The following is a 20,376-nucleotide window of genomic DNA, read 5'->3' as shown; positions in this document are numbered from 1 at the left end:
CAAATCAGTGGTACAGTGTGGCGGCTAATTACAAATCAGTGGCACAGTGTGACGGCTAATTACAAATCAGTGGTACAGTGTGGCGGCTAATTACAAATCAGTGGTACAGTGTGGCGGCTAATTACAAATCAGTGGTACAGTGTGGCGGCTAATTACAAATCAGTGGCACAGTGTGGCGGCTAATTACAAATCAGTGGTACAGTGTGGCGGCTAATTACAAATCAGTGGCACAGTGTGGCGGCTAATTACAAATCAGTGGCACAGTGTGGCGGCTAATTACAAATCAGTGGTACAGTGTGGCGGCTAATTACAAATCAGTGGCACAGTGTGGCGGCTAATTACAAATCAGTGGTACTGTGTGGTGGCTAATTACAAATCAGTGGTACAGTGTGGTGGCTAATTACAAATCAGTGGTACAGTGGGCTGTAAAATAAAAATGAGTTGTAAAATAAAAATGAGTGGTACCGTGGGCTGTAAAATAAAAATGAGTGGTGCTCCTGCCCCCGGCAGCCCCTGGCAGTAGCCCCCGGCAGCCCCTGGCAGCCCCTGGCAGTAGCCCCCGGCAGCCCCTGGCAGTAGCCCCCGGCCCGCGGCAGCCCCTGGCAGTAGCCCCCGGCAGCCCCTGGCAGTAGCCCCCGGCCCGCGGCAGCCCCTGGCAGTAGCCCCCGGCCCGCAGTAGCACCTGGCAGTAGCCCCCGGCCTGCGGCAGCCCCTGGCAGTAGCCCCCGGCAGCCCCTGGCAGTAGCCCCCGGCCGGCAGTAGCCCCCGGCCCGCGGCAGCCCCTGGCAGTAGCCCCCGGCCCGCGGCAGCCCCTGGCAGTAGCCCCCGGCAGCCCCTGGCAGTAGCCCCTGGCCCGCGGCAGCCCCTGGCAGTAGCCCCCGGCCCGCGGCAGCCCCTGGCAGTAGCCCCTGGCAGTAGCCCCCGGCCCGCGGCAGCCCCTGGCAGTAGCCCCTGGCAGTAGCCCCCGGCCCGCGGCAGCCCCTGGCAGTAGCCCCCGGCAGCCCCTGGCAGTAGCCCCCGGCAGCCCCTGGCAGTAGCCCCCGGCCCGCAGTAGCCCCTGGCAGTAGCCCCCGGCCCGCAGTAGCCCCTGGCAGTAGCCCCCGGCCCGCGGCAGCCCCTGGCAGTAGCCCCCGGCCCGCGGCAGCCCCTGGCAGTAGCCCCCGGCAGCCCCTGGCAGTAGCCCCCGGCCCGCGGCAGCCCCTGGCAGTAGCCCCTGGCAGTAGCCCCCGGCAGCCCCTGGCAGTAGCCCCCGGCCCGCGGCAGCCCCTGGCAGTAGCCCCTGGCAGTAGCCCCCGGCCCGCGGCAGCCCCTGGCAGTAGCCCCTGGCCTGCACATTCTATGTGATAATAATGCACCTGTGTGTGGGGGATGTTGCTGCTGTCCCTGGTCCTGTACACATCATGCAGTACCGGCTCCTGCCGCCGCTCCTCCCTGGCGCTGTGCACGTGCAGTTGCCGCGCGGCCCCTCTTGCTCAGTTTATTGCCGGAAGTGGTGCTGGTTGCCCTTGGTAACAGGGCCCTGCGGCCTGCTGCAGCGCAGAAGCCTCGGCCTTGCGTGGCGAAGCGGTGCTAGGTGTGAGCCCGGGGCTGGTTACTATACCGCTATATACAACATCACAGGGTTTGTATTATTAAGGAGTCACTCATTGTAAGGCTGTCTCAGTGAGTGTCACTCATTGTAAGACTGTCTCATTAGTGAGTGTCACTTATTGTAAGGCTGTCTCATTAGTGAGTGTCACTCATTGTAAGGCTGTCTCATTAGTGAGTGTCACTCATTGTAAGGCTGTCTCATTAGTGAGTGTCACTCATTGTAAGGCTGTCTCATTAGTGAGTGTCACTCATTGTCAGGATATCTCATTAGTGAGTGTCACTCATTGTAAGGCTGTCTCATTAGTGAGTGTCACTCGTAAGGCTGTCTCATTAGTAGGAGTCATTCATTGTCAGGATATCTCATTGTAAAGCTGTCTCATTAGTGAGTGTCACTCATTGTAAGGCTGTCTCATTAGTGAGTGTCACTCATTGTAAGGCTGTATCATTAGTGGGTGTCACTCATTGTCAGGCTGTCTCATTAGTGAGTGTCACTCGTTGGAAGGCCGCCCCTCTCTCTCGTGGGAAGGCGGCCCCTCTCGTGGGATGGCAGCCCCTCTCTCTTGTGGGAAGGCGGCCCCTCTCACTCGTGGGATGGCAGCCCCTCTCTCTCGTGGGAAGGCCGCCTCTCTCTATCATAGAAAGGCCGCCTCTCTCTCTCGTAGAAAGGCCGCCTCTTGCAGACATTATTACCAGTGAATCTCGGGCTGCCATGCTCCGTGTGGGAGGCACACGTATACTCCTTGTTTCTCCGCACCGCCTCAGGGACACTGATCCATCCCCCGTAGCATCGTGTTCAGTTACCGGCTATCTTATCTGTACGTCTCTTCCCAGCACTGCGGAGACCACTTTACGTGTGACTGGCTTTTCCTGCCTCCTGATGGCGGCCCCCCATATCGATGTGAGTGTCGTCCTCTCGCACCTCTCGCTCTGCGCGGTGTCTCTCTTTGCAGCTGGCCGTACTTTGCAGGTAAGCAGCTCTTGCACCACCGGGACGGGGTACTCTCGTACTAAGGGGCAGGGTACTCTCGTACCAAGGGGCAGAGCACTCTCGCACCGCCGGGCAGGGTACTCTCGCACCGCCGGGACAGGGTACTCTCGCACCAAGAGGCAGGGTACTCTCCGAGGGGCAGGGTGATCTCGCACCGAGGGGCGGGGCGCTCTCGCACCGAGGGGCGGGGTGCTCTCGCACCGAGGGGCGGGGTGCTCTCGCACCGAGGGGCGGGGTGCTCTCGCACCGAGGGGCGGGGTGCTCTCGCACCGAGGGGCGGGGGGCTCTCGCACCGAGGGGTGATCTCGCACCGAGGGGTGATCTCGCACCGAGGGGCGGGGCGCTCTCGCACCGAGGGGCGGGGGGCTCTCGCACCGAGGGGCGGGGTGCTCTCGCACCGAGGGGCGGGGTGCTCTCGCACCGAGGGGCGGGGTGCTCTCGCACCGAGGGGCGGGGTGCTCTCGCACCGAGGGGCGGGGCGCTCTCACACCGAGGGGCGAGGTGATCTCGCACCGAGGGGCGGGGGGATCTCGCACCGAGGGGCGAGGTGATCTCGCACCAAGAGGCAGGGTGCTCTCGCACCGAGGGGCGGGGCGCTCTCGCACCGAGGGGCGGGGGGATCTCGCACCGAGGGGCGGGGCGCTCTCGCACCGAGGGGCGGGGCGATCTCGCACCGAGGGGCGGGGGGATCTCGCACCGAGGGGCGAGGTGATCTCACACCGAGGGGCGAGGTGATCTCGCACCGAGGGGCGAGGTGATCTCACACCGAGGGGCGAGGTGATCTCGCACCAAGAGGCGGGGTGCTCTCGCACCGAGGGGCGGGGTGCTCTCGCACCGAGGGGCGGGGTGCTCTCGCACCGAGGGGCGGGGCGCTCTCGCACCGAGGGGCGGGGGGATCTCGCACCGAGGGGCGGGGCGCTCTCGCACCGAGGGGCGGGGCGATCTCGCACCGAGGGGCGGGGGGATCTCGCACCGAGGGGCGGGGCGCTCTCGCACCGAGGGGCGGGGTGCTCTCGCACCGAGGGGCGGGGTGATCTCGCACCGAGGGGCGGGGCGCTCTCGCACCGAGGGGCGGGGTGATCTCGCACCGAGGGGCGGGGTGATCTCGCACCGAGGGGCGGGGTGATCTCGCACCGAGGGGCGGGGCGCTCTCACACCGAGGGGCGAGGTGATCTCGCACCGAGGGGCGGGGCGCTCTCGCACCGAGGGGCGGGGGGATCTCGCACCGAGGGGCGATCTCGCACCGAGGGGCGGGGTGATCTCGCACCGAGGGGCGGGGCGCTCTCGCACCGAGGGGCGGGGCGCTCTCGCACCGAGGGGCGGGGCGCTCTCGCACCGAGGGGCGGGGCGCTCTCGCACCGAGGGGCGGGGCGCTCTCGCACCGAGGGGCGGGGCGCTCTCGCACCGAGGGGCGGGGGGATCTCGCACCGAGGGGCGGGGCGCTCTCGCACCGAGGGGCGGGGCGATCTCGCACCGAGGGGCGGGGGGATCTCGCACCGAGGGGCGGGGCGCTCTCACACCGAGGGGCGGGGCGCTCTCGCACCGAGGGGCGGGGCGCTCTCGCACCGAGGGGCGGGGGGCTCTCGCACCGAGGGGCGGGGCGCTCTCGCACCGAGGGGCGGGGGGCTCTCGCACCGAGGGGCGGGGGGATCTCGCACCGAGGGGCGGGGCGCTCTCGCACCGAGGGGCGGGGTGCTCTCGCACCGAGGGGCGGGGTGATCTCGCACCGAGGGGCGGGGTGCTCTCGCACCGAGGGGCGAGGTGATCTCGCACCGAGGGGCGGGGCGCTCTCGCACCGAGGGGCGGGGCGCTCTCGCACCGAGGGGCGGGGCGCTCTCACACCGAGGGGCGAGGTGATCTCGCACCGAGGGGCGGGGCGCTCTCGCACCGAGGGGCGGGGGGCTCTCACACCGAGGGGCAGGGTGATCTCGCACCGAGGGGCGGGGCGATCTCACACCGAGGGGCAGGGTGATCTCGCACCGAGGGGCGGGGCGCTCGCGCACCGAGGGGCGGGGCGCTCTCGCACCGAGGGGCGGGGGGCTCTCGCACCGAGGGGTGATCTCGCACCGAGGGGTGATCTCGCACCGAGGGGCGGGGCGCTCTCGCACCGAGGGGCGGGGCGCTCTCGCACCGAGGGGCGGGGCGCTCTCGCACCGAGGGGCGGGGGGCTCTCACACCGAGGGGCAGGGTGCTCTCGCACCGAGGGGCGGGGGGCTCTCGCACCGAGGGGCGGGGCGCTCTCACACCGAGGGGCGGGGGGATCTCGCACCGAGGGGCGGGGTGCTCTCGCACCGAGGGGCGGGGGGATCTCGCACCGAGGGGCGGGGCGCTCTCGCACCGAGGGGCGGGGCGCTCTCACACCGAGGGGCGGGGCGCTCTCACACCGAGGGGCGGGGGGCTCTCACACCGAGGGGCGGGGTGCTCTCGCACCGAGGGGCGGGGCGCTCTCACACCGAGGGGCGGGGTGCTCTCGCACCGAGGGGCGGGGCGCTCTCGCACCGAGGGGCGGGGTGCTCTCGCACCGAGGGGCGGGGTGCTCTCGCACCGAGGGGCGGGGCGCTCTCGCACCGAGGGGCGGGGTGCTCTCGCACCGAGGGGCGGGGTGCTCTCGCACCGAGGGGCGGGGGGCTCTCGCACCGAGGGGCGGGGCGCTCTCACACCGAGGGGCAGGGTGATCTCGCACCGAGGGGCGGGGGGCTCTCGCACCGAGGGGTGATCTCGCACCGAGGGGCGGGGCGCTCTCGCACCGAGGGGTGATCTCGCACCGAGGGGCGGGGCGCTCTCGCACCGAGGGGCGGGGTGCTCTCACACCGAGGGGCGGGGGGCTCTCGCACCGAGGGGCGGGGTGCTCTCGCACCGAGGGGCGGGGCGCTCTCACACCGAGGGGCAGGGTGATCTCGCACCGAGGGGCGGGGTGCTCTCGCACCGAGGGGCGGGGTGCTCTCGCACCGAGGGGCGGGGTGCTCTCGCACCGAGGGGCGGGGCGCTCTCACACCGAGGGGCGGGGCGCTCTCGCACCGAGGGGCGGGGTGCTCTCGCACCGAGGGGCGGGGTGCTCTCGCACCGAGGGGCGGGGCGCTCTCGCACCGAGGGGCGGGGGGATCTCGCACCGAGGGGCGGGGGGCTCTCGCACCGAGGGGCGGGGGGCTCTCGCACCGAGGGGCGGGGCGCTCTCGCACCGAGGGGCGGGGTGCTCTCGCACCGAGGGGCGGGGCGCTCTCACACCGAGGGGCGGGGCGCTCTCACACCGAGGGGCGGGGCGCTCTCGCACCGAGGGGCGGGGGGATCTCGCACCAAGAGGCAGGGTGCTCTCGCACCGAGGGGCGGGGCGCTCTCACACCGAGGGGCGGGGCGCTCTCACACCGAGGGGCGGGGGGCTCTCGCACCGAGGGGTGATCTCGCACCGAGGGGCGGGGCGCTCTCGCACCGAGGGGTGATCTCGCACCGAGGGGCGGGGCGCTCTCGCACCGAGGGGTGATCTCGCACCGAGGGGCGGGGGGCTCTCGCACCGAGGGGTGATCTCGCACCGAGGGGCGGGGCGCTCTCGCACCGAGGGGTGATCTCGCACCGAGGGGCGGGGCGCTCTCGCACCGAGGGGCGGGGCGCTCTCACACCGAGGGGCGGGGTGCTCTCGCACCGAGGGGCGGGGCGCTCTCACACCGAGGGGCGGGGCGCTCTCGCACCGAGGGGCGGGGCGCTCTCGCACCGAGGGGCGGGGGGATCTCGCACCGAGGGGCGGGGGGATCTCGCACCGAGGGGCGGGGCGCTCTCGCACCGAGGGGCGGGGGGATCTCGCACCGAGGGGCGAGGTGATCTCGCACCGAGGGGCGGGGCGCTCTCGCACCGAGGGGCGGGGCGCTCTCGCACCGAGGGGCGGGGGGATCTCGCACCGAGGGGCGGGGCGCTCTCGCACCGAGGGGCGGGGTGCTCTCGCACCGAGGGGCGGGGCGCTCTCACACCGAGGGGCGGGGCGCTCTCGCACCGAGGGGCGGGGCGCTCTCGCACCGAGGGGCGGGGGGCTCTCGCACCGAGGGGCGGGGCGCTCTCACACCGAGGGGCGGGGCGCTCTCGCACCGAGGGGCGGGGGGATCTCGCACCAAGAGGCAGGGTGCTCTCGCACCGAGGGGCGGGGCGCTCTCACACCGAGGGGCGGGGCGCTCTCACACCGAGGGGCGGGGCGCTCTCGCACCGAGGGGCGGGGCGCTCTCACACCGAGGGGCGGGGCGCTCTCACACCGAGGGGCGGGGCGCTCTCGCACCGAGGGGCGGGGGGATCTCGCACCAAGAGGCAGGGTGCTCTCACACCGAGGGGCGGGGTGCTCTCACACCGAGGGGCGGGGGGATCTCGCACCGAGGGGCGGGGCGCTCTCACACCGAGGGGCGGGGTGCTCTCGCACCGAGGGGCGGGGCGCTCTCACACCGAGGGGCGGGGCGCTCTCACACCGAGGGGCGGGGCGCTCTCGCACCGAGGGGCGGGGTGCTCTCGCACCGAGGGGCGGGGCGCTCTCACACCGAGGGGCGGGGTGCTCTCGCACCGAGGGGCGGGGCGATCTCGCACCGAGGGGCGGGGTGATCTCGCACCAAGAGGCAGGGTGCTCTCGCACCGAGGGGCGGGGCGCTCTCGCACCGAGGGGCGGGGCGCTCTCGCACCGAGGGGCGGGGGGCTCTCGCACCGAGGGGCGGGGTGCTCTCGCACCGAGGGGCGGGGCGCTCTCGCACCGAGGGGCGGGGCGCTCTCGCACCGAGGGGCGGGGTGCTCTCGCACCGAGGGGCGGGGGGCTCTCGCACCGAGGGGCGGGGTGCTCTCGCACCGAGGGGCGGGGGGCTCTCACACCGAGGGGCGGGGCGCTCTCACACCGAGGGGCGGGGCGCTCTCACACCGAGGGGCGGGGCGATCTCGCACCGAGGGGCGGGGTGATCTCGCACCAAGAGGCAGGGTGCTCTCGCACCGAGGGGCGGGGCGCTCTCGCACCGAGGGGCGGGGGGCTCTCGCACCGAGGGGTGATCTCGCACCGAGGGGCGGGGCGCTCTCGCACCGAGAGGCGAGGTGATCTCGCACCGAGGGGCGGGGTGCTCTCGCACCGAGGGGCGGGGCGCTCTCGCACCGAGAGGCGGGGTGCTCTCGCACCGAGGGGCGGGGCGCTCTCACACCGAGGGGCGGGGCGCTCTCACACCGAGGGGCGGGGCGCTCTCGCACCGAGGGGTGATCTCGCACCGAGGGGCGGGGGGATCTCGCACCGAGGGGCGGGGGGATCTCGCACCGAGGGGCGGGGCGCTCTCACACCGAGAGGCGGGGTGCTCTCGCACCGAGGGGCGGGGCGCTCTCACACCGAGGGGCGGGGCGCTCTCACACCGAGGGGCGAGGTGATCTCACACCGAGGGGCGGGGCGCTCTCACACCGAGGGGCGAGGTGATCTCGCACCGAGGGGCGGGGCGCTCTCACACCGAGGGGCGGGGGGCTCTCACACCGAGGGGCGAGGTGATCTCACACCGAGGGGCGGGGCGCTCTCACACCGAGGGGCGGGGGGCTCTCGCACCGAGGGGCGGGGCGCTCTCACACCGAGAGGCGGGGTGCTCTCGCACCGAGGGGCGGGGTGCTCTCGCACCGAGGGGCGGGGCGCTCTCACACCGAGGGGCGGGGCGCTCTCACACCGAGGGGCGAGGTGATCTCACACCGAGGGGCGGGGCGCTCTCACACCGAGGGGCGAGGTGATCTCGCACCGAGGGGCGGGGCGCTCTCGCACCGAGGGGCGGGGTGCTCTCGCACCGAGGGGCGGGGCGCTCTCGCACCGAGAGGCGGGGTGCTCTCGCACCGAGGGGCGGGGCGCTCTCACACCGAGGGGCGGGGCGCTCTCACACCGAGGGGCGGGGCGCTCTCGCACCGAGGGGCGGGGGGCTCTCGCACCGAGGGGCGGGGCGCTCTCGCACCGAGGGGCGGGGGGCTCTCGCACCGAGGGGCGGGGTGCTCTCGCACCGAGGGGCGGGGGGCTCTCACACCGAGGGGCGGGGCGCTCTCACACCGAGGGGCGGGGCGCTCTCACACCGAGGGGCGGGGCGATCTCGCACCGAGGGGCGGGGTGATCTCGCACCAAGAGGCAGGGTGCTCTCGCACCGAGGGGCGGGGCGCTCTCGCACCGAGGGGCGGGGGGCTCTCGCACCGAGGGGTGATCTCGCACCGAGGGGCGGGGCGCTCTCGCACCGAGAGGCGAGGTGATCTCGCACCGAGGGGCGGGGTGCTCTCGCACCGAGGGGCGGGGCGCTCTCGCACCGAGAGGCGGGGTGCTCTCGCACCGAGGGGCGGGGCGCTCTCACACCGAGGGGCGGGGCGCTCTCACACCGAGGGGCGGGGCGCTCTCGCACCGAGGGGTGATCTCGCACCGAGGGGCGGGGGGATCTCGCACCGAGGGGCGGGGGGATCTCGCACCGAGGGGCGGGGCGCTCTCACACCGAGAGGCGGGGTGCTCTCGCACCGAGGGGCGGGGGGCTCTCGCACCGAGGGGCGGGGTGCTCTCACACCGAGGGGCGAGGTGATCTCACACCGAGGGGCGGGGCGCTCTCACACCGAGGGGCGAGGTGATCTCGCACCGAGGGGCGGGGCGCTCTCGCACCGAGGGGCGGGGTGCTCTCGCACCGAGGGGCGGGGCGCTCTCGCACCGAGAGGCGGGGTGCTCTCGCACCGAGGGGCGGGGCGCTCTCACACCGAGGGGCGGGGCGCTCTCACACCGAGGGGCGGGGCGCTCTCGCACCGAGGGGTGATCTCGCACCGAGGGGCGGGGGGATCTCGCACCGAGAGGCGGGGTGCTCTCGCACCGAGGGGCGGGGGGCTCTCGCACCGAGGGGCGGGGTGCTCTCACACCGAGGGGCGGGGCGCTCTCACACCGAGAGGCGGGGTGCTCTCGCACCGAGGGGCGGGGTGATCTCGCACCGAGGGGCGGGGTGATCTCGCACCGAGGGGCGGGGGGATCTCGCACCGAGAGGCGGGGTGCTCTCGCACCGAGGGGCGGGGGGCTCTCGCACCGAGGGGCGGGGGGATCTCGCACCGAGGGGCGGGGGGATCTCGCACCGAGGGGCGGGGTGATCTCGCACCGAGGGGCGGGGGGATCTCGCACCGAGAGGCGGGGTGCTCTCGCACCGAGGGGCGGGGGGCTCTCGCACCGAGGGGCGGGGGGATCTCGCACCGAGGGGCGGGGCGCTCTCGCACCGAGGGGCGGGGCGCTCTCGCACCGAGGGGCGGGGTGCTCTCGCACCGAGGGGCGGGGCGATCTCGCACCGAGGGGCGGGGTGCTCTCGCACCGAGGGGCGGGGCGCTCTCGCACCGAGAGGCGGGGTGCTCTCGCACCGAGGGGCGGGGCGCTCTCACACCGAGGGGCGGGGCGCTCTCACACCGAGGGGCGGGGCGCTCTCGCACCGAGGGGTGATCTCGCACCGAGGGGCGGGGGGATCTCGCACCGAGGGGCGGGGCGCTCTCACACCGAGAGGCGGGGGGCTCTCGCACCGAGGGGCGGGGCGCTCTCACACCGAGAGGCGGGGGGCTCTCGCACCGAGGGGCGGGGGGCTCTCGCACCGAGGGGCGGGGGGCTCTCGCACCGAGGGGCGGGGTGCTCTCACACCGAGGGGCGGGGCGCTCTCACACCGAGGGGCGAGGTGATCTCGCACCGAGGGGCGGGGCGCTCTCGCACCGAGGGGCGGGGTGCTCTCGCACCGAGGGGCGGGGCGCTCTCGCACCGAGAGGCGGGGTGCTCTCGCACCGAGGGGCGGGGCGCTCTCACACCGAGGGGCGGGGCGCTCTCACACCGAGGGGCGGGGCGCTCTCGCACCGAGGGGTGATCTCGCACCGAGGGGCGGGGCGCTCTCACACCGAGAGGCGGGGTGCTCTCGCACCGAGGGGCGGGGGGCTCTCGCACCGAGGGGCGGGGTGCTCTCACACCGAGGGGCGGGGCGCTCTCACACCGAGAGGCGGGGTGCTCTCGCACCGAGGGGCGGGGTGATCTCGCACCGAGGGGCGGGGTGATCTCGCACCGAGGGGCGGGGGGATCTCGCACCGAGAGGCGGGGTGCTCTCGCACCGAGGGGCGGGGGGCTCTCGCACCGAGGGGCGGGGGGATCTCGCACCGAGGGGCGGGGGGATCTCGCACCGAGGGGCGGGGTGATCTCGCACCGAGGGGCGGGGGGATCTCGCACCGAGAGGCGGGGTGCTCTCGCACCGAGGGGCGGGGGGCTCTCGCACCGAGGGGCGGGGGGATCTCGCACCGAGGGGCGGGGCGCTCTCGCACCGAGGGGCGGGGCGCTCTCGCACCGAGGGGCGGGGTGCTCTCGCACCGAGGGGCGGGGCGATCTCGCACCGAGGGGCGGGGGGATCTCGCACCGAGGGGCGGGGGGCTCTCGCACCGAGGGGCGGGGTGCTCTCGCACCGAGGGGCGGGGCGCTCTCGCACCGAGGGGCGGGGGGCTCTCGCACCGAGGGGCGGGGGGCTCTCGCACCGAGGGGTGATCTCGCACCGAGGGGCGAGGTGATCTCACACCGAGGGGCGGGGCGCTCTCGCACCGAGGGGCGGGGCGCTCTCGCACCGAGGGGCGGGGCGCTCTCGCACCGAGGGGCGGGGCGCTCTCGCACCGAGGGGCGGGGTGCTCTCGCACCGAGGGGCGGGGCGCTCTCGCACCGAGGGGCGGGGGGCTCTCGCACCGAGGGGCGGGGGGATCTCGCACCGAGGGGCGGGGTGCTCTCGCACCGAGGGGCGGGGCGCTCTCGCACCGAGAGGCGGGGTGCTCTCGCACCGAGGGGCGGGGCGCTCTCACACCGAGGGGCGGGGCGCTCTCACACCGAGGGGCGGGGCGCTCTCACACCGAGGGGCGGGGCGCTCTCGCACCGAGGGGTGCTCTCGCACCGAGGGGCGGGGGGCTCTCGCACCGAGGGGCGGGGCGCTCTCGCACCGAGGGGCGGGGCGATCTCGCACCGAGGGGCGGGGGGCTCTCGCACCGAGGGGCGGGGCGCTCTCGCACCGAGGGGCGGGGGGCTCTCGCACCGAGGGGCGGGGGGCTCTCGCACCGAGGGGCGGGGGGGCTCTCGCACCGAGGGGCGGGGCGCTCTCGCACCGAGGGGCGGGGGGATCTCGCACCGAGGGGCGGGGGGATCTCGCACCGAGGGGCGGGGCGCTCTCGCACCGAGGGGCGGGGGGCTCTCGCACCGAGGGGCGGGGCGCTCTCACACCGAGGGGCGGGGCGCTCTCACACCGAGGGGCGGGGCGCTCTCGCACCGAGGGGCGGGGGGCTCTCGCACCGAGGGGCGATCTCGCACCGAGGGGCGGGGGGATCTCGCACCGAGGGGCGGGGCGCTCTCACACCGAGGGGCGGGGCGCTCTCGCACCGAGGGGCAGGGTGCTCTCGCACCGAGGGGCGGGGTGCTCTCGCACCAAGAGGCAGGGTGCTCTCGCACCGAGGGGCGGGGCGCTCTCGCACCGAGGGGCGGGGCGCTCTCGCACCGAGGGGCGGGGCGCTCTCGCACCGAGGGGCGGGGGGCTCTCGCACCGAGGGGCGGGGGGCTCTCGCACCGAGGGGCGGGGCGATCTCGCACCGAGGGGCGGGGGGATCTCGCACCGAGGGGCGGGGGGCTCTCGCACCGAGGGGCGGGGGGCTCTCGCACCGAGGGGCGGGGGGCTCTCGCACCGAGGGGCGGGGGGATCTCGCACCGAGGGGCGGGGGGCTCTCGCACCGAGGGGCGGGGGGCTCTCGCACCGAGGGGCGGGGTGCTCTCACACCGAGGGGCGGGGGGCTCTCGCACCGAGGGGCGGGGGGATCTCGCACCGAGGGGCGGGGGGCTCTCGCACCGAGGGGCGGGGGGATCTCGCACCGAGGGGCGGGGCGCTCTCGCACCGAGGGGCGGGGGGATCTTGCACCGAGGGGCGGGGGGCTCTCGCACCGAGGGGCGGGGCGATCTCGCACCGAGGGGCGGGGGGCTCTCGCACCGAGGGGCGGGGGGATCTCGCACCGAGGGGCGGGGGGCTCTCGCACCGAGGGGCGGGGCGATCTCGCACCGAGGGGCGGGGGGCTCTCGCACCGAGGGGCGGGGGGATCTCGCACCGAGGGGCGGGGGGCTCTCGCACCGAGGGGCGGGGCGCTCTCGCACCGAGGGGCGGGGTGCTCTCACACCGAGGGGCGGGGGGCTCTCGCACCGAGGGGCGGGGCGCTCTCGCACCGAGGGGCGGGGCGCTCTCGCACCGAGGGGCGGGGCGCTCTCGCACCGAGGGGCGGGGCGCTCTCACACCGAGGGGCGGGGCGCTCTCGCACCGAGGGGCAGGGGGCTCTCGCACCGAGGGGCGGGGGGATCTCGCACCGAGGGGCGGGGTGCTCTCGCACCGAGGGGCGGGGGGATCTCGCACCGAGGGGCGGGGCGCATCTCGCACCGAGGGGCGGGGCGCTCTCGCACCGAGGGGCGGGGCGCTCTCGCACCGAGGGGCGGGGTGCTCTCGCACCGAGGGGCGGGGTGCTCTCGCACCGAGGGGCAGGGTGATCTCGCACCGAGGGGCGGGGGGCTCTCGCACCGAGGGGCGGGGTGCTCTCGCACCGAGAGGCAGGGTGCTCTCGCACCGAGGGGCAGGGTGCTCTCGCACCGAGGGGCGGGGCGCTCTCGCACCGAGGGGCGGGGCGCTCTCGCACCGAGGGGCGAGGTGATCTCGCACCGAGGGGCGGGGTGCTCTCGCACCGAGGGGCGGGGGGATCTCGCACCGAGGGGCGGGGCGCTCTCGCACCGAGGGGCGGGGGGCTCTCGCACCGAGGGGCGGGGGGCTCTCGCACCGAGGGGCGGGGGGCTCTCGCACCGAGGGGCGGGGCGCTCTCGCACCGAGGGGCGGGGCGCTCTCGCACCGAGGGGCGGGGCGCTCTCGCACCGAGGGGCGGGGTGCTCTCGCACCGAGGGGCGGGGTGCTCTCGCACCGAGGGGCGGGGCGCTCTCGCACCGAGGGGCGGGGTGCTCTCGCACCGAGGGGCGGGGCGCTCTCGCACCGAGGGGCGGGGTGATCTCGCACCGAGGGGCGGGGCGCTCTCGCACCGAGGGGCGGGGCGCTCTCACACCGAGGGGCGGGGTGCTCTCGCACCGAGGGGCGGGGTGCTCTCGCACCGAGGGGCGGGGTGCTCTCGCACCGAGGGGCGGGGCGCTCTCGCACCGAGGGGCGGGGCGCTCTCGCACCGAGGGGCGGGGGGCTCTCGCACCGAGGGGCGGGGGGATCTCGCACCGAGGGGCGGGGCGCTCTCACACCGAGGGGCGGGGTGCTCTCGCACCGAGGGGCGGGGTGCTCTCGCACCGAGGGGCGGGGTGCTCTCGCACCGAGGGGCGGGGCGCTCTCGCACCGAGGGGCGGGGCGCTCTCGCACCGAGGGGCGGGGGGCTCTCGCACCGAGGGGCGGGGTGATCTCACACCGAGGGGCGGGGTGCTCTCGCACCGAGGGGCGGGGGGATCTCGCACCGAGGGGCGGGGTGCTCTCGCACCGAGGGGCGGGGGGATCTCGCACCGAGGGGCGGGGGGATCTCGCACCGAGGGGCGGGGGGATCTCGCACCGAGGGGCGGGGGGATCTCGCACCGAGGGGCGGGGGGCTCTCGCAGTGCGGGGGCAGGGTGCTCTCGCACTCGCCACCAGACATCGCGCCGCTGGACGTCTCATGATAAATTAACTTAAGGGGTTTTAGCAGTTAGGGTATGGGGTTAAGGATTGGGGTTTTAGCAGTTAGGGTATGGGGTTAAGGATTGGGGTTTTAGCAGTTAGGGTATGGGGTTAAGGATTGGGGTTTTAGCAGGTAGGGTATGGGGTTAAGGATTGGGGTTTTAGCAGTTAGGGTATGGGGTTAAGGATTGGGGTTTTAGCAGTTAGGGTATGGGGTTAAGGATTTGGGTTTTAGCAGTTGGGGTATGGGGTTAAGGATTGGGGTTTTAGCAGTTGGGGTATGGGGTTAAGGATTGGGGTTTTAGCAGTTGGGGTATGGGGTTAAGGATTGGGGTTTTAGCAGTTGGGGTATGGGGTTAAGGATTGGGGTTTTAGCAGTTGGGGTATGGGGTTAAGGATTGGGGTTTTAGCAGTTGGGGTATGGGGTTAAGGATTGGGGTTTTAGCAGTTGGGGTATGGGGTTAAGGATTGGGGTTTTAGCAGTTAGGGTATGGGGTTAAGGATTGGGGTTTTAGCAGTTGGGGTATGGGGTTAAGGATTGGGGTTTTAGCAGTTGGGGTATGGGGTTAAGGATTGGGGTTTTAGCAGTTAGGGTATGGGGTTAAGGATTGGGGTTTTAGCAGTTAGGGTATGGGGTTAAGGATTGGGGTTTTAGCAGGTAGGGTATGGGGTTAAGGATTGGGGTTTTAGCAGTTAGGGTATGGGGTTAAGGATTGGGGTTTTAGCAGTTAGGGTATGGGGTTAAGGATTGGGGTTTTAGCAGTTAGGGTATGGGGTTAAGGATTGGGGTTTTAGCAGTTAGAGTATGGGGTTAAGGATTGGGGTTTTAGCAGTTAGGGTATGGGGTTAAGGATTGGGGTTTTAGCAGTTAGGGTATGGGGTTAAGGATTGGGGTTTTAGCAGTTAGGGTATGGGGTTAAGGATTGGGGTTTTAGCAGTTAGGGTATGGGGTTAAGGATTGGGGTTTTAGCAGTTAGGGTATGGGGTTAAGGATTGGGGTTTTAGCAGTTAGGGTATGGGGTTAAGGATTGGGGTTTTAGCAGTTAGGGTATGGGGTTAAGGATTGGGGTTTTAGCAGTTAGGGTATGGGGTTAAGGATTGGGGTTTTAGCAGTTAGGGTATGGGGTTAAGGATTGGGGTTTTAGCAGTTAGGGTATGGGGTTAAGGATTGGGGTTTTAGAAGTTAGGGTATGGGGTTAAGGATTGGGGTTTTAGCAGTTAGGGTATGGGGTTAAGGACTGGGGTTTTAGGGGAAATGGTTAGGTTTTTAGAGTAGGGAATTAGGGCAGTGGGTAGCGGTGGTATTAGGGGTGAGTGGCAGCTGAACGCCGGCGGCGACTTGGTGACGGGAAAACGCCCGCAAATAAATACCCTAGACCGGTATTGTGCAATGCTTTCCTAATACACAGTTTAGGTTTACTGGCGTTACCCCATGTAATAATTATGTGCATCTTTATATAGCGCCCACGGTGTACTCAGTACTCAGAGACAATACAGTACAGGGAATTATAATACAATACCTGCCGCGCACAGGATCAGACAATCCCTGGCCCGCAGAGCTCACACTCAGTCAGTGCTATCAGTGTGTGACGGTGCACGGTGTGTTGGTGATCTCTCCTTCATGTCTCCGTACGGTTACAGGTGCACAGAGCGGCCGCGGCTGGCTTCCTGCTCCAGGGCCTCGCCTCCGCCTTCGGCACTGCCTGCTTCCTGCTTCCGGCTCTGCACTCGGACATAGATACTCTTCTCCACTCTGGAATCTGGACAGCCGCAGTAATAGGCCTCCCCCTCCTCGCTTTTGCATTCTTCTGGCTGAACGGTGATCACTCCACAGCCAATGTGATCTTGGGTACAGCGCTCCTCCTGGCCGCGGGCTCGGGCTACCTGACTCGGGAGAGCAGAGGCATGGCCGCCCACGCTGCAAACGCAGCTGCTTCACTCAGCATTGTGGTGGTCTCCATCTTCACTGGGAATGGTTATGGGATTATGGGCAGCGTGGTGCTGGGAACGGTGGGCCTGATGTCTTCCCTTAAAGCCGAGAGGATTCTACTTCTCCCAAAAGTGGTGGCATGTAATTATGTGGTGGCAGCAGCCTTCCTGGCCTTCGCGTGCGCCCTAAGGTCTCATCAGTGTGACGCCCTTTGAACTAATGCAAGTTACAATCCTTGGGACCAAATGTGATCTGGGATAGCGGAGATGATGGAGTCCTTTGGATATCAATGTTAACTCGTTATGGAGTCAGAAGAGCTTGGGCAACATCAGGAGATATTTACAGTCCTAGGAATCATTTCAGCCATTCGCAACCACATTCTTTATTATCTGTGTGAATCTCGGGGGTATTGCCCTGACTCCCATTTAACATTTGGGTTGCATATTGATATCCAAAACCTATGCTAAACTGGGTGCACTTTATAGTTACAAATCCCCCCCCTAAGCCAGTTGGGCAGAAAACGCTTTGCGCAGTAGATATTAATGCCAATGATAGATTATGGGGATATAGTATATGTTACAGCACCGCAAACTAGACACCCTCTACAATTCACTATGCCCCTTTGTCCTCCAACGTAACTACAACACACATCACTGCGAAATGCAGAACTAGATTGGTCATCCCTTGAGTAGGCGCAAAGTTCATCTCTTCTGTCTTACCTTCAAATACTTCTTGGACATGCTACCCGTCTATCTGAACAAGCTCCTCACCCCTACCACATGCAGCACCTATCAAATGAGATCAGACTCCAAGGGACTGTTCATGGTCCCAAGGTTCAACATCGGCCGCTCCTCCTTCTCTTACCGTGCACCCCAAAACTGGAACAGTCTACCGGAGACTTTAACAGCCACCACTAGTCTAAGTTCTTTAAAGAATTCAGCTTTCTCACATTTTAATCTGGTCTGTAACTGTTACATACGCCTATAACATATATTATCTGTAACTGTTACATACGCCTATAACGTATATTATCTGTAACTGTCACATACACCTATAACATATATTATCTCCTACTGTGCATGCAATGTCTTGTATATAATGTATAACCCTGTTCATTAAATGTAAACATGTATTGTCATCATAACTCTGTGCCCCGGACATACTTGAAAACGAGAGGTAACTCTCAATGTGTTACTTCCTGGTAAAACATTTTATAAATAAATACAAAATAAATAAATAATGGAAGATTTCTTTGGGAAGCCCTATTGTTAGGATCCTAGACCAAGGAGAATATAATGCCAAATATATTGAGGCTTCTTAATAATCAGAAACCCCCCCCTGACCCGCTTTGAAGTTTCCGCCATTTGCATTTATAAACCGGAAACCACACAGATCATATTTTAATGTACACAGAGGTAATTGTATCAATAACATCACTTGCCATCGTTACAAAAGACATAGTATAATGACATAATATTATAGAAAACACTCCGATCACAATCTCTATTCAGTACATAACAACTACAGGCTCTGAACTCCGGAATCCGAGGCATTTCCCTTTGCAGCATTGTTTTAGGTATGTGGCCACCTCTATGTTTTGGTAATATCCTCGCGTGCCGTACATTTTAAGTGAACACGGGCATACATGTCGTGCTTGATTGAAATGTACTGCAATTGGATCATCTCTTGTTCACGTCCTATAATATGACGGATCTTTCTTATGGCTAACCCAGCCAGATATAGAACACCAATCACAAACATTATCTCTACCGCAACCGACAAATTAAACGCCAGCTTCAAGCGGACAAAGAAATATGGTGGGACTCAAAGGCCCAAGAAATGGAATCGGCCAGCGGGAAGCATGACGTGCGCCTCCTTTATAGCACCCTACGAAGCTGCAGCGGAAATTTCATGGCAACAACATCAAGCCCTAAGGATCAAGATGGTGCCCAAATAGAATCGCTTGAAGACAAACTAGAAAGGTGGAGGAACATTTTAACCGGCTGCTCAACCGCCCACACCCTGCAAATCAAGATAGAAAATGTCGACTTAAGAGTTTCCAAGCGATATAACCGACCACCCACCAAATGAGGAAGAAATTCCAACAGCAACCAAACGCCTAAAGAATAGGAAAGCACCCGGCATTGATGCCATCCCCGCAGAAGCTCTAAAAGCGGATGGAGAGGTCGTCGTGAATCAATTAAAAGGCCTAATGGGCAGAAGATTAAATGGCCTTAAATGGGCAGAAGATTTGAATGCAGAGATCGATAGAGAAGATTGGGAGGATATCTGGGAAGCAGCTTCAAAAACATCAATCTGTACCACTATTAAGGAGAATATTTATAAAATTTTGTTTCATAGGTACCTAACCAAAAGCAGGCTGAGCCAGATTTTCCCCGGGTCCCCGGATTTGTGCTGGAGGGGATGCGGGCAAAAAGGAGATATGGCTCATATTTGGTGGAATTGTCCAAAAATTCAGGTATTCTGGGTCATGATTCAAACATTGATTCGAGAGTACCTGGGGGTGGAGGTGGAGGTGGAACCGCTGACCATGGTTCTGGCCAAACCAATCGAAGATCTGGAAACGGCGGAAAGTAAAATGACAAATCACGTGTTTACGGCAGCCCGCTGCGCTATTGCAGCGGCCTGGAAAAAGGTGAACGCGCCCTCTAGACAGACGGTGTTACGGAGACTAAGGGAAATAAAAATGATGGAGCTCCTTTCAGCGCAATTGAGCCAAAAACTTGACAAATTTCACAAAATCTGGGAAATTTGGCCTGGCAATTAGGAACACATAGACATAACTACAGAGAGACTAGATAAATTGGCTTCTCCCCCCTCCCCCCTCCCCCCACCCCTTTCTTTCTCTTCTTTTCTCTGTTCTTCTCTATTCTTTTCTAAATTCTACGAGAGTCACGCAAGGAGGCGCCTGCTTCCCTAGCACAGCCTAAGATGTGGAAACAGATCATATTAACACAAAGACTATGTTAAAACGAATATTTTATTTAAGCACTGATAACGAATTGTAGAGGTTTTTTTTTGTTTTAAACACAACTGGTAATACTTGAACAATATATGTGTACCAATGTTGAATATTTGTTGTGTCTCTCCAAAACAATAAAAAAAATTGAAACAAACAAAAAAAAAAAAGGCCTATACAACTTCTTTTGGAGCAAAACTGACGTGCCACACGATTTCAAAGACGCAATAATCAGGCGATGCATAAAAGGTGACCCAGCTAATTGCAAAAATTATAGGGGCATAAGCTTGCTATCACTATCTGCAAAGCTTCTATTATCCAGACCAGACTACTCAAACTCAGAGAATTGAACTGCAGGGAAGAACCGGCTGGGTTTAGACCAGGAAGAGGGTGCACAGACCAAATGGTCACACCGCCAACTAGCAGGAATACGACTCCGCTGCAAAAAAGATGCCTTAACGGTATTTGTTGACTTCTCGTGCGCTTTTGACAGTGTGGATCACCCATCGCTATGCTGCGCCCTCACGGCTGATACGGTACCACGTGCCACTCTCAATGTGCCAAGGGCTTTTTATGAAGGAGGTACAAGCAGAGTCACACACATGGGCACCATATCCGCGCCATTCGCCATATCCCGGGAGTCACACACGGGCACCATATCCGCGCCATTCGCCATATCCCGGGAGTCACACACGGGCACCATATCCGCGCCATTCGCCATATCCCGGGAGTCACACACGGGCAGCATATCCGCGCCATTCTCCATATCCACGGAAGTCACACACGGGCAACATAGCCGCGCCATTCTCCATATCCCGGGAGTCACACACACGGGCAGCATATCCGCGCCATTCTCCATATCCCGGGAGTCAAACACATGGGCACCATATCCGCGCCATTCTCCATATCCCGGGAGTCACACACACGGGCAGCATATCCGCGCCATTCTCCATATCCCGGGAGTCACACACGGGCACCATATCCGCGCCCCTCTCCATATCCCGGGAGTCACACACATGGGCACCATATCCGCGCCATTCGCCATATCCCGGGAGTCACACACATGGGCACCATATCCGCGCCATTCGCCATATCCACGGGAGTCACACACGGGCAACATAGCCGCGCCATTCTCCATATCCCGGGAGTCACACACACGGGCAGCATATCCGCGCCATTCTCCATATCCCGGGAGTCAAACACATGGGCACCATATCCGCGCCATTCTCCATATCCC

General features: G+C 66.3%; 1 protein-coding gene across 1 annotated transcript; it reads left to right on the top strand.

Moving 5' to 3' along the window:
- Positions 1-1,497: 1,497 nt before the first annotated feature.
- On the top strand, positions 1,498-19,223 carry TMEM276 (transmembrane protein 276). Its single transcript, XM_075581473.1, has 3 exons — positions 1,498-1,573; positions 2,422-2,557; positions 15,871-19,223. The coding sequence occupies exons 2-3, from the start codon at positions 2,468-2,470 to the stop codon at positions 16,372-16,374; spliced, it is 594 nt and encodes a 197-aa protein (XP_075437588.1). The 5' UTR covers positions 1,498-1,573; positions 2,422-2,467; the 3' UTR covers positions 16,375-19,223.
- The last annotated feature ends 1,153 nt before the right edge of the window (positions 19,224-20,376 follow it).

This window comes from Ascaphus truei, unplaced genomic scaffold, assembly GCF_040206685.1.
Source record: "Ascaphus truei isolate aAscTru1 unplaced genomic scaffold, aAscTru1.hap1 HAP1_SCAFFOLD_1345, whole genome shotgun sequence".
NCBI lineage: Eukaryota > Metazoa > Chordata > Amphibia > Anura > Ascaphidae > Ascaphus > Ascaphus truei.
This window is presented reverse-complemented; position numbering and strand designations above follow the sequence as displayed.

Excerpts from the sequence above, each read along its gene's own strand:
- TMEM276 (XM_075581473.1), top strand. The coding sequence starts at position 2,468 with ATGGCGGCCCCCCATATCGATGTGAGTGTCGTCCTCTCGCACCTCTCG. Across the intron at positions 2,558-15,870 it reads CAGCTGGCCGTACTTTGCAG|GTGCACAGAGCGGCCGCGGC; the intron begins GTAAGCAGCTCT and ends GTACGGTTACAG.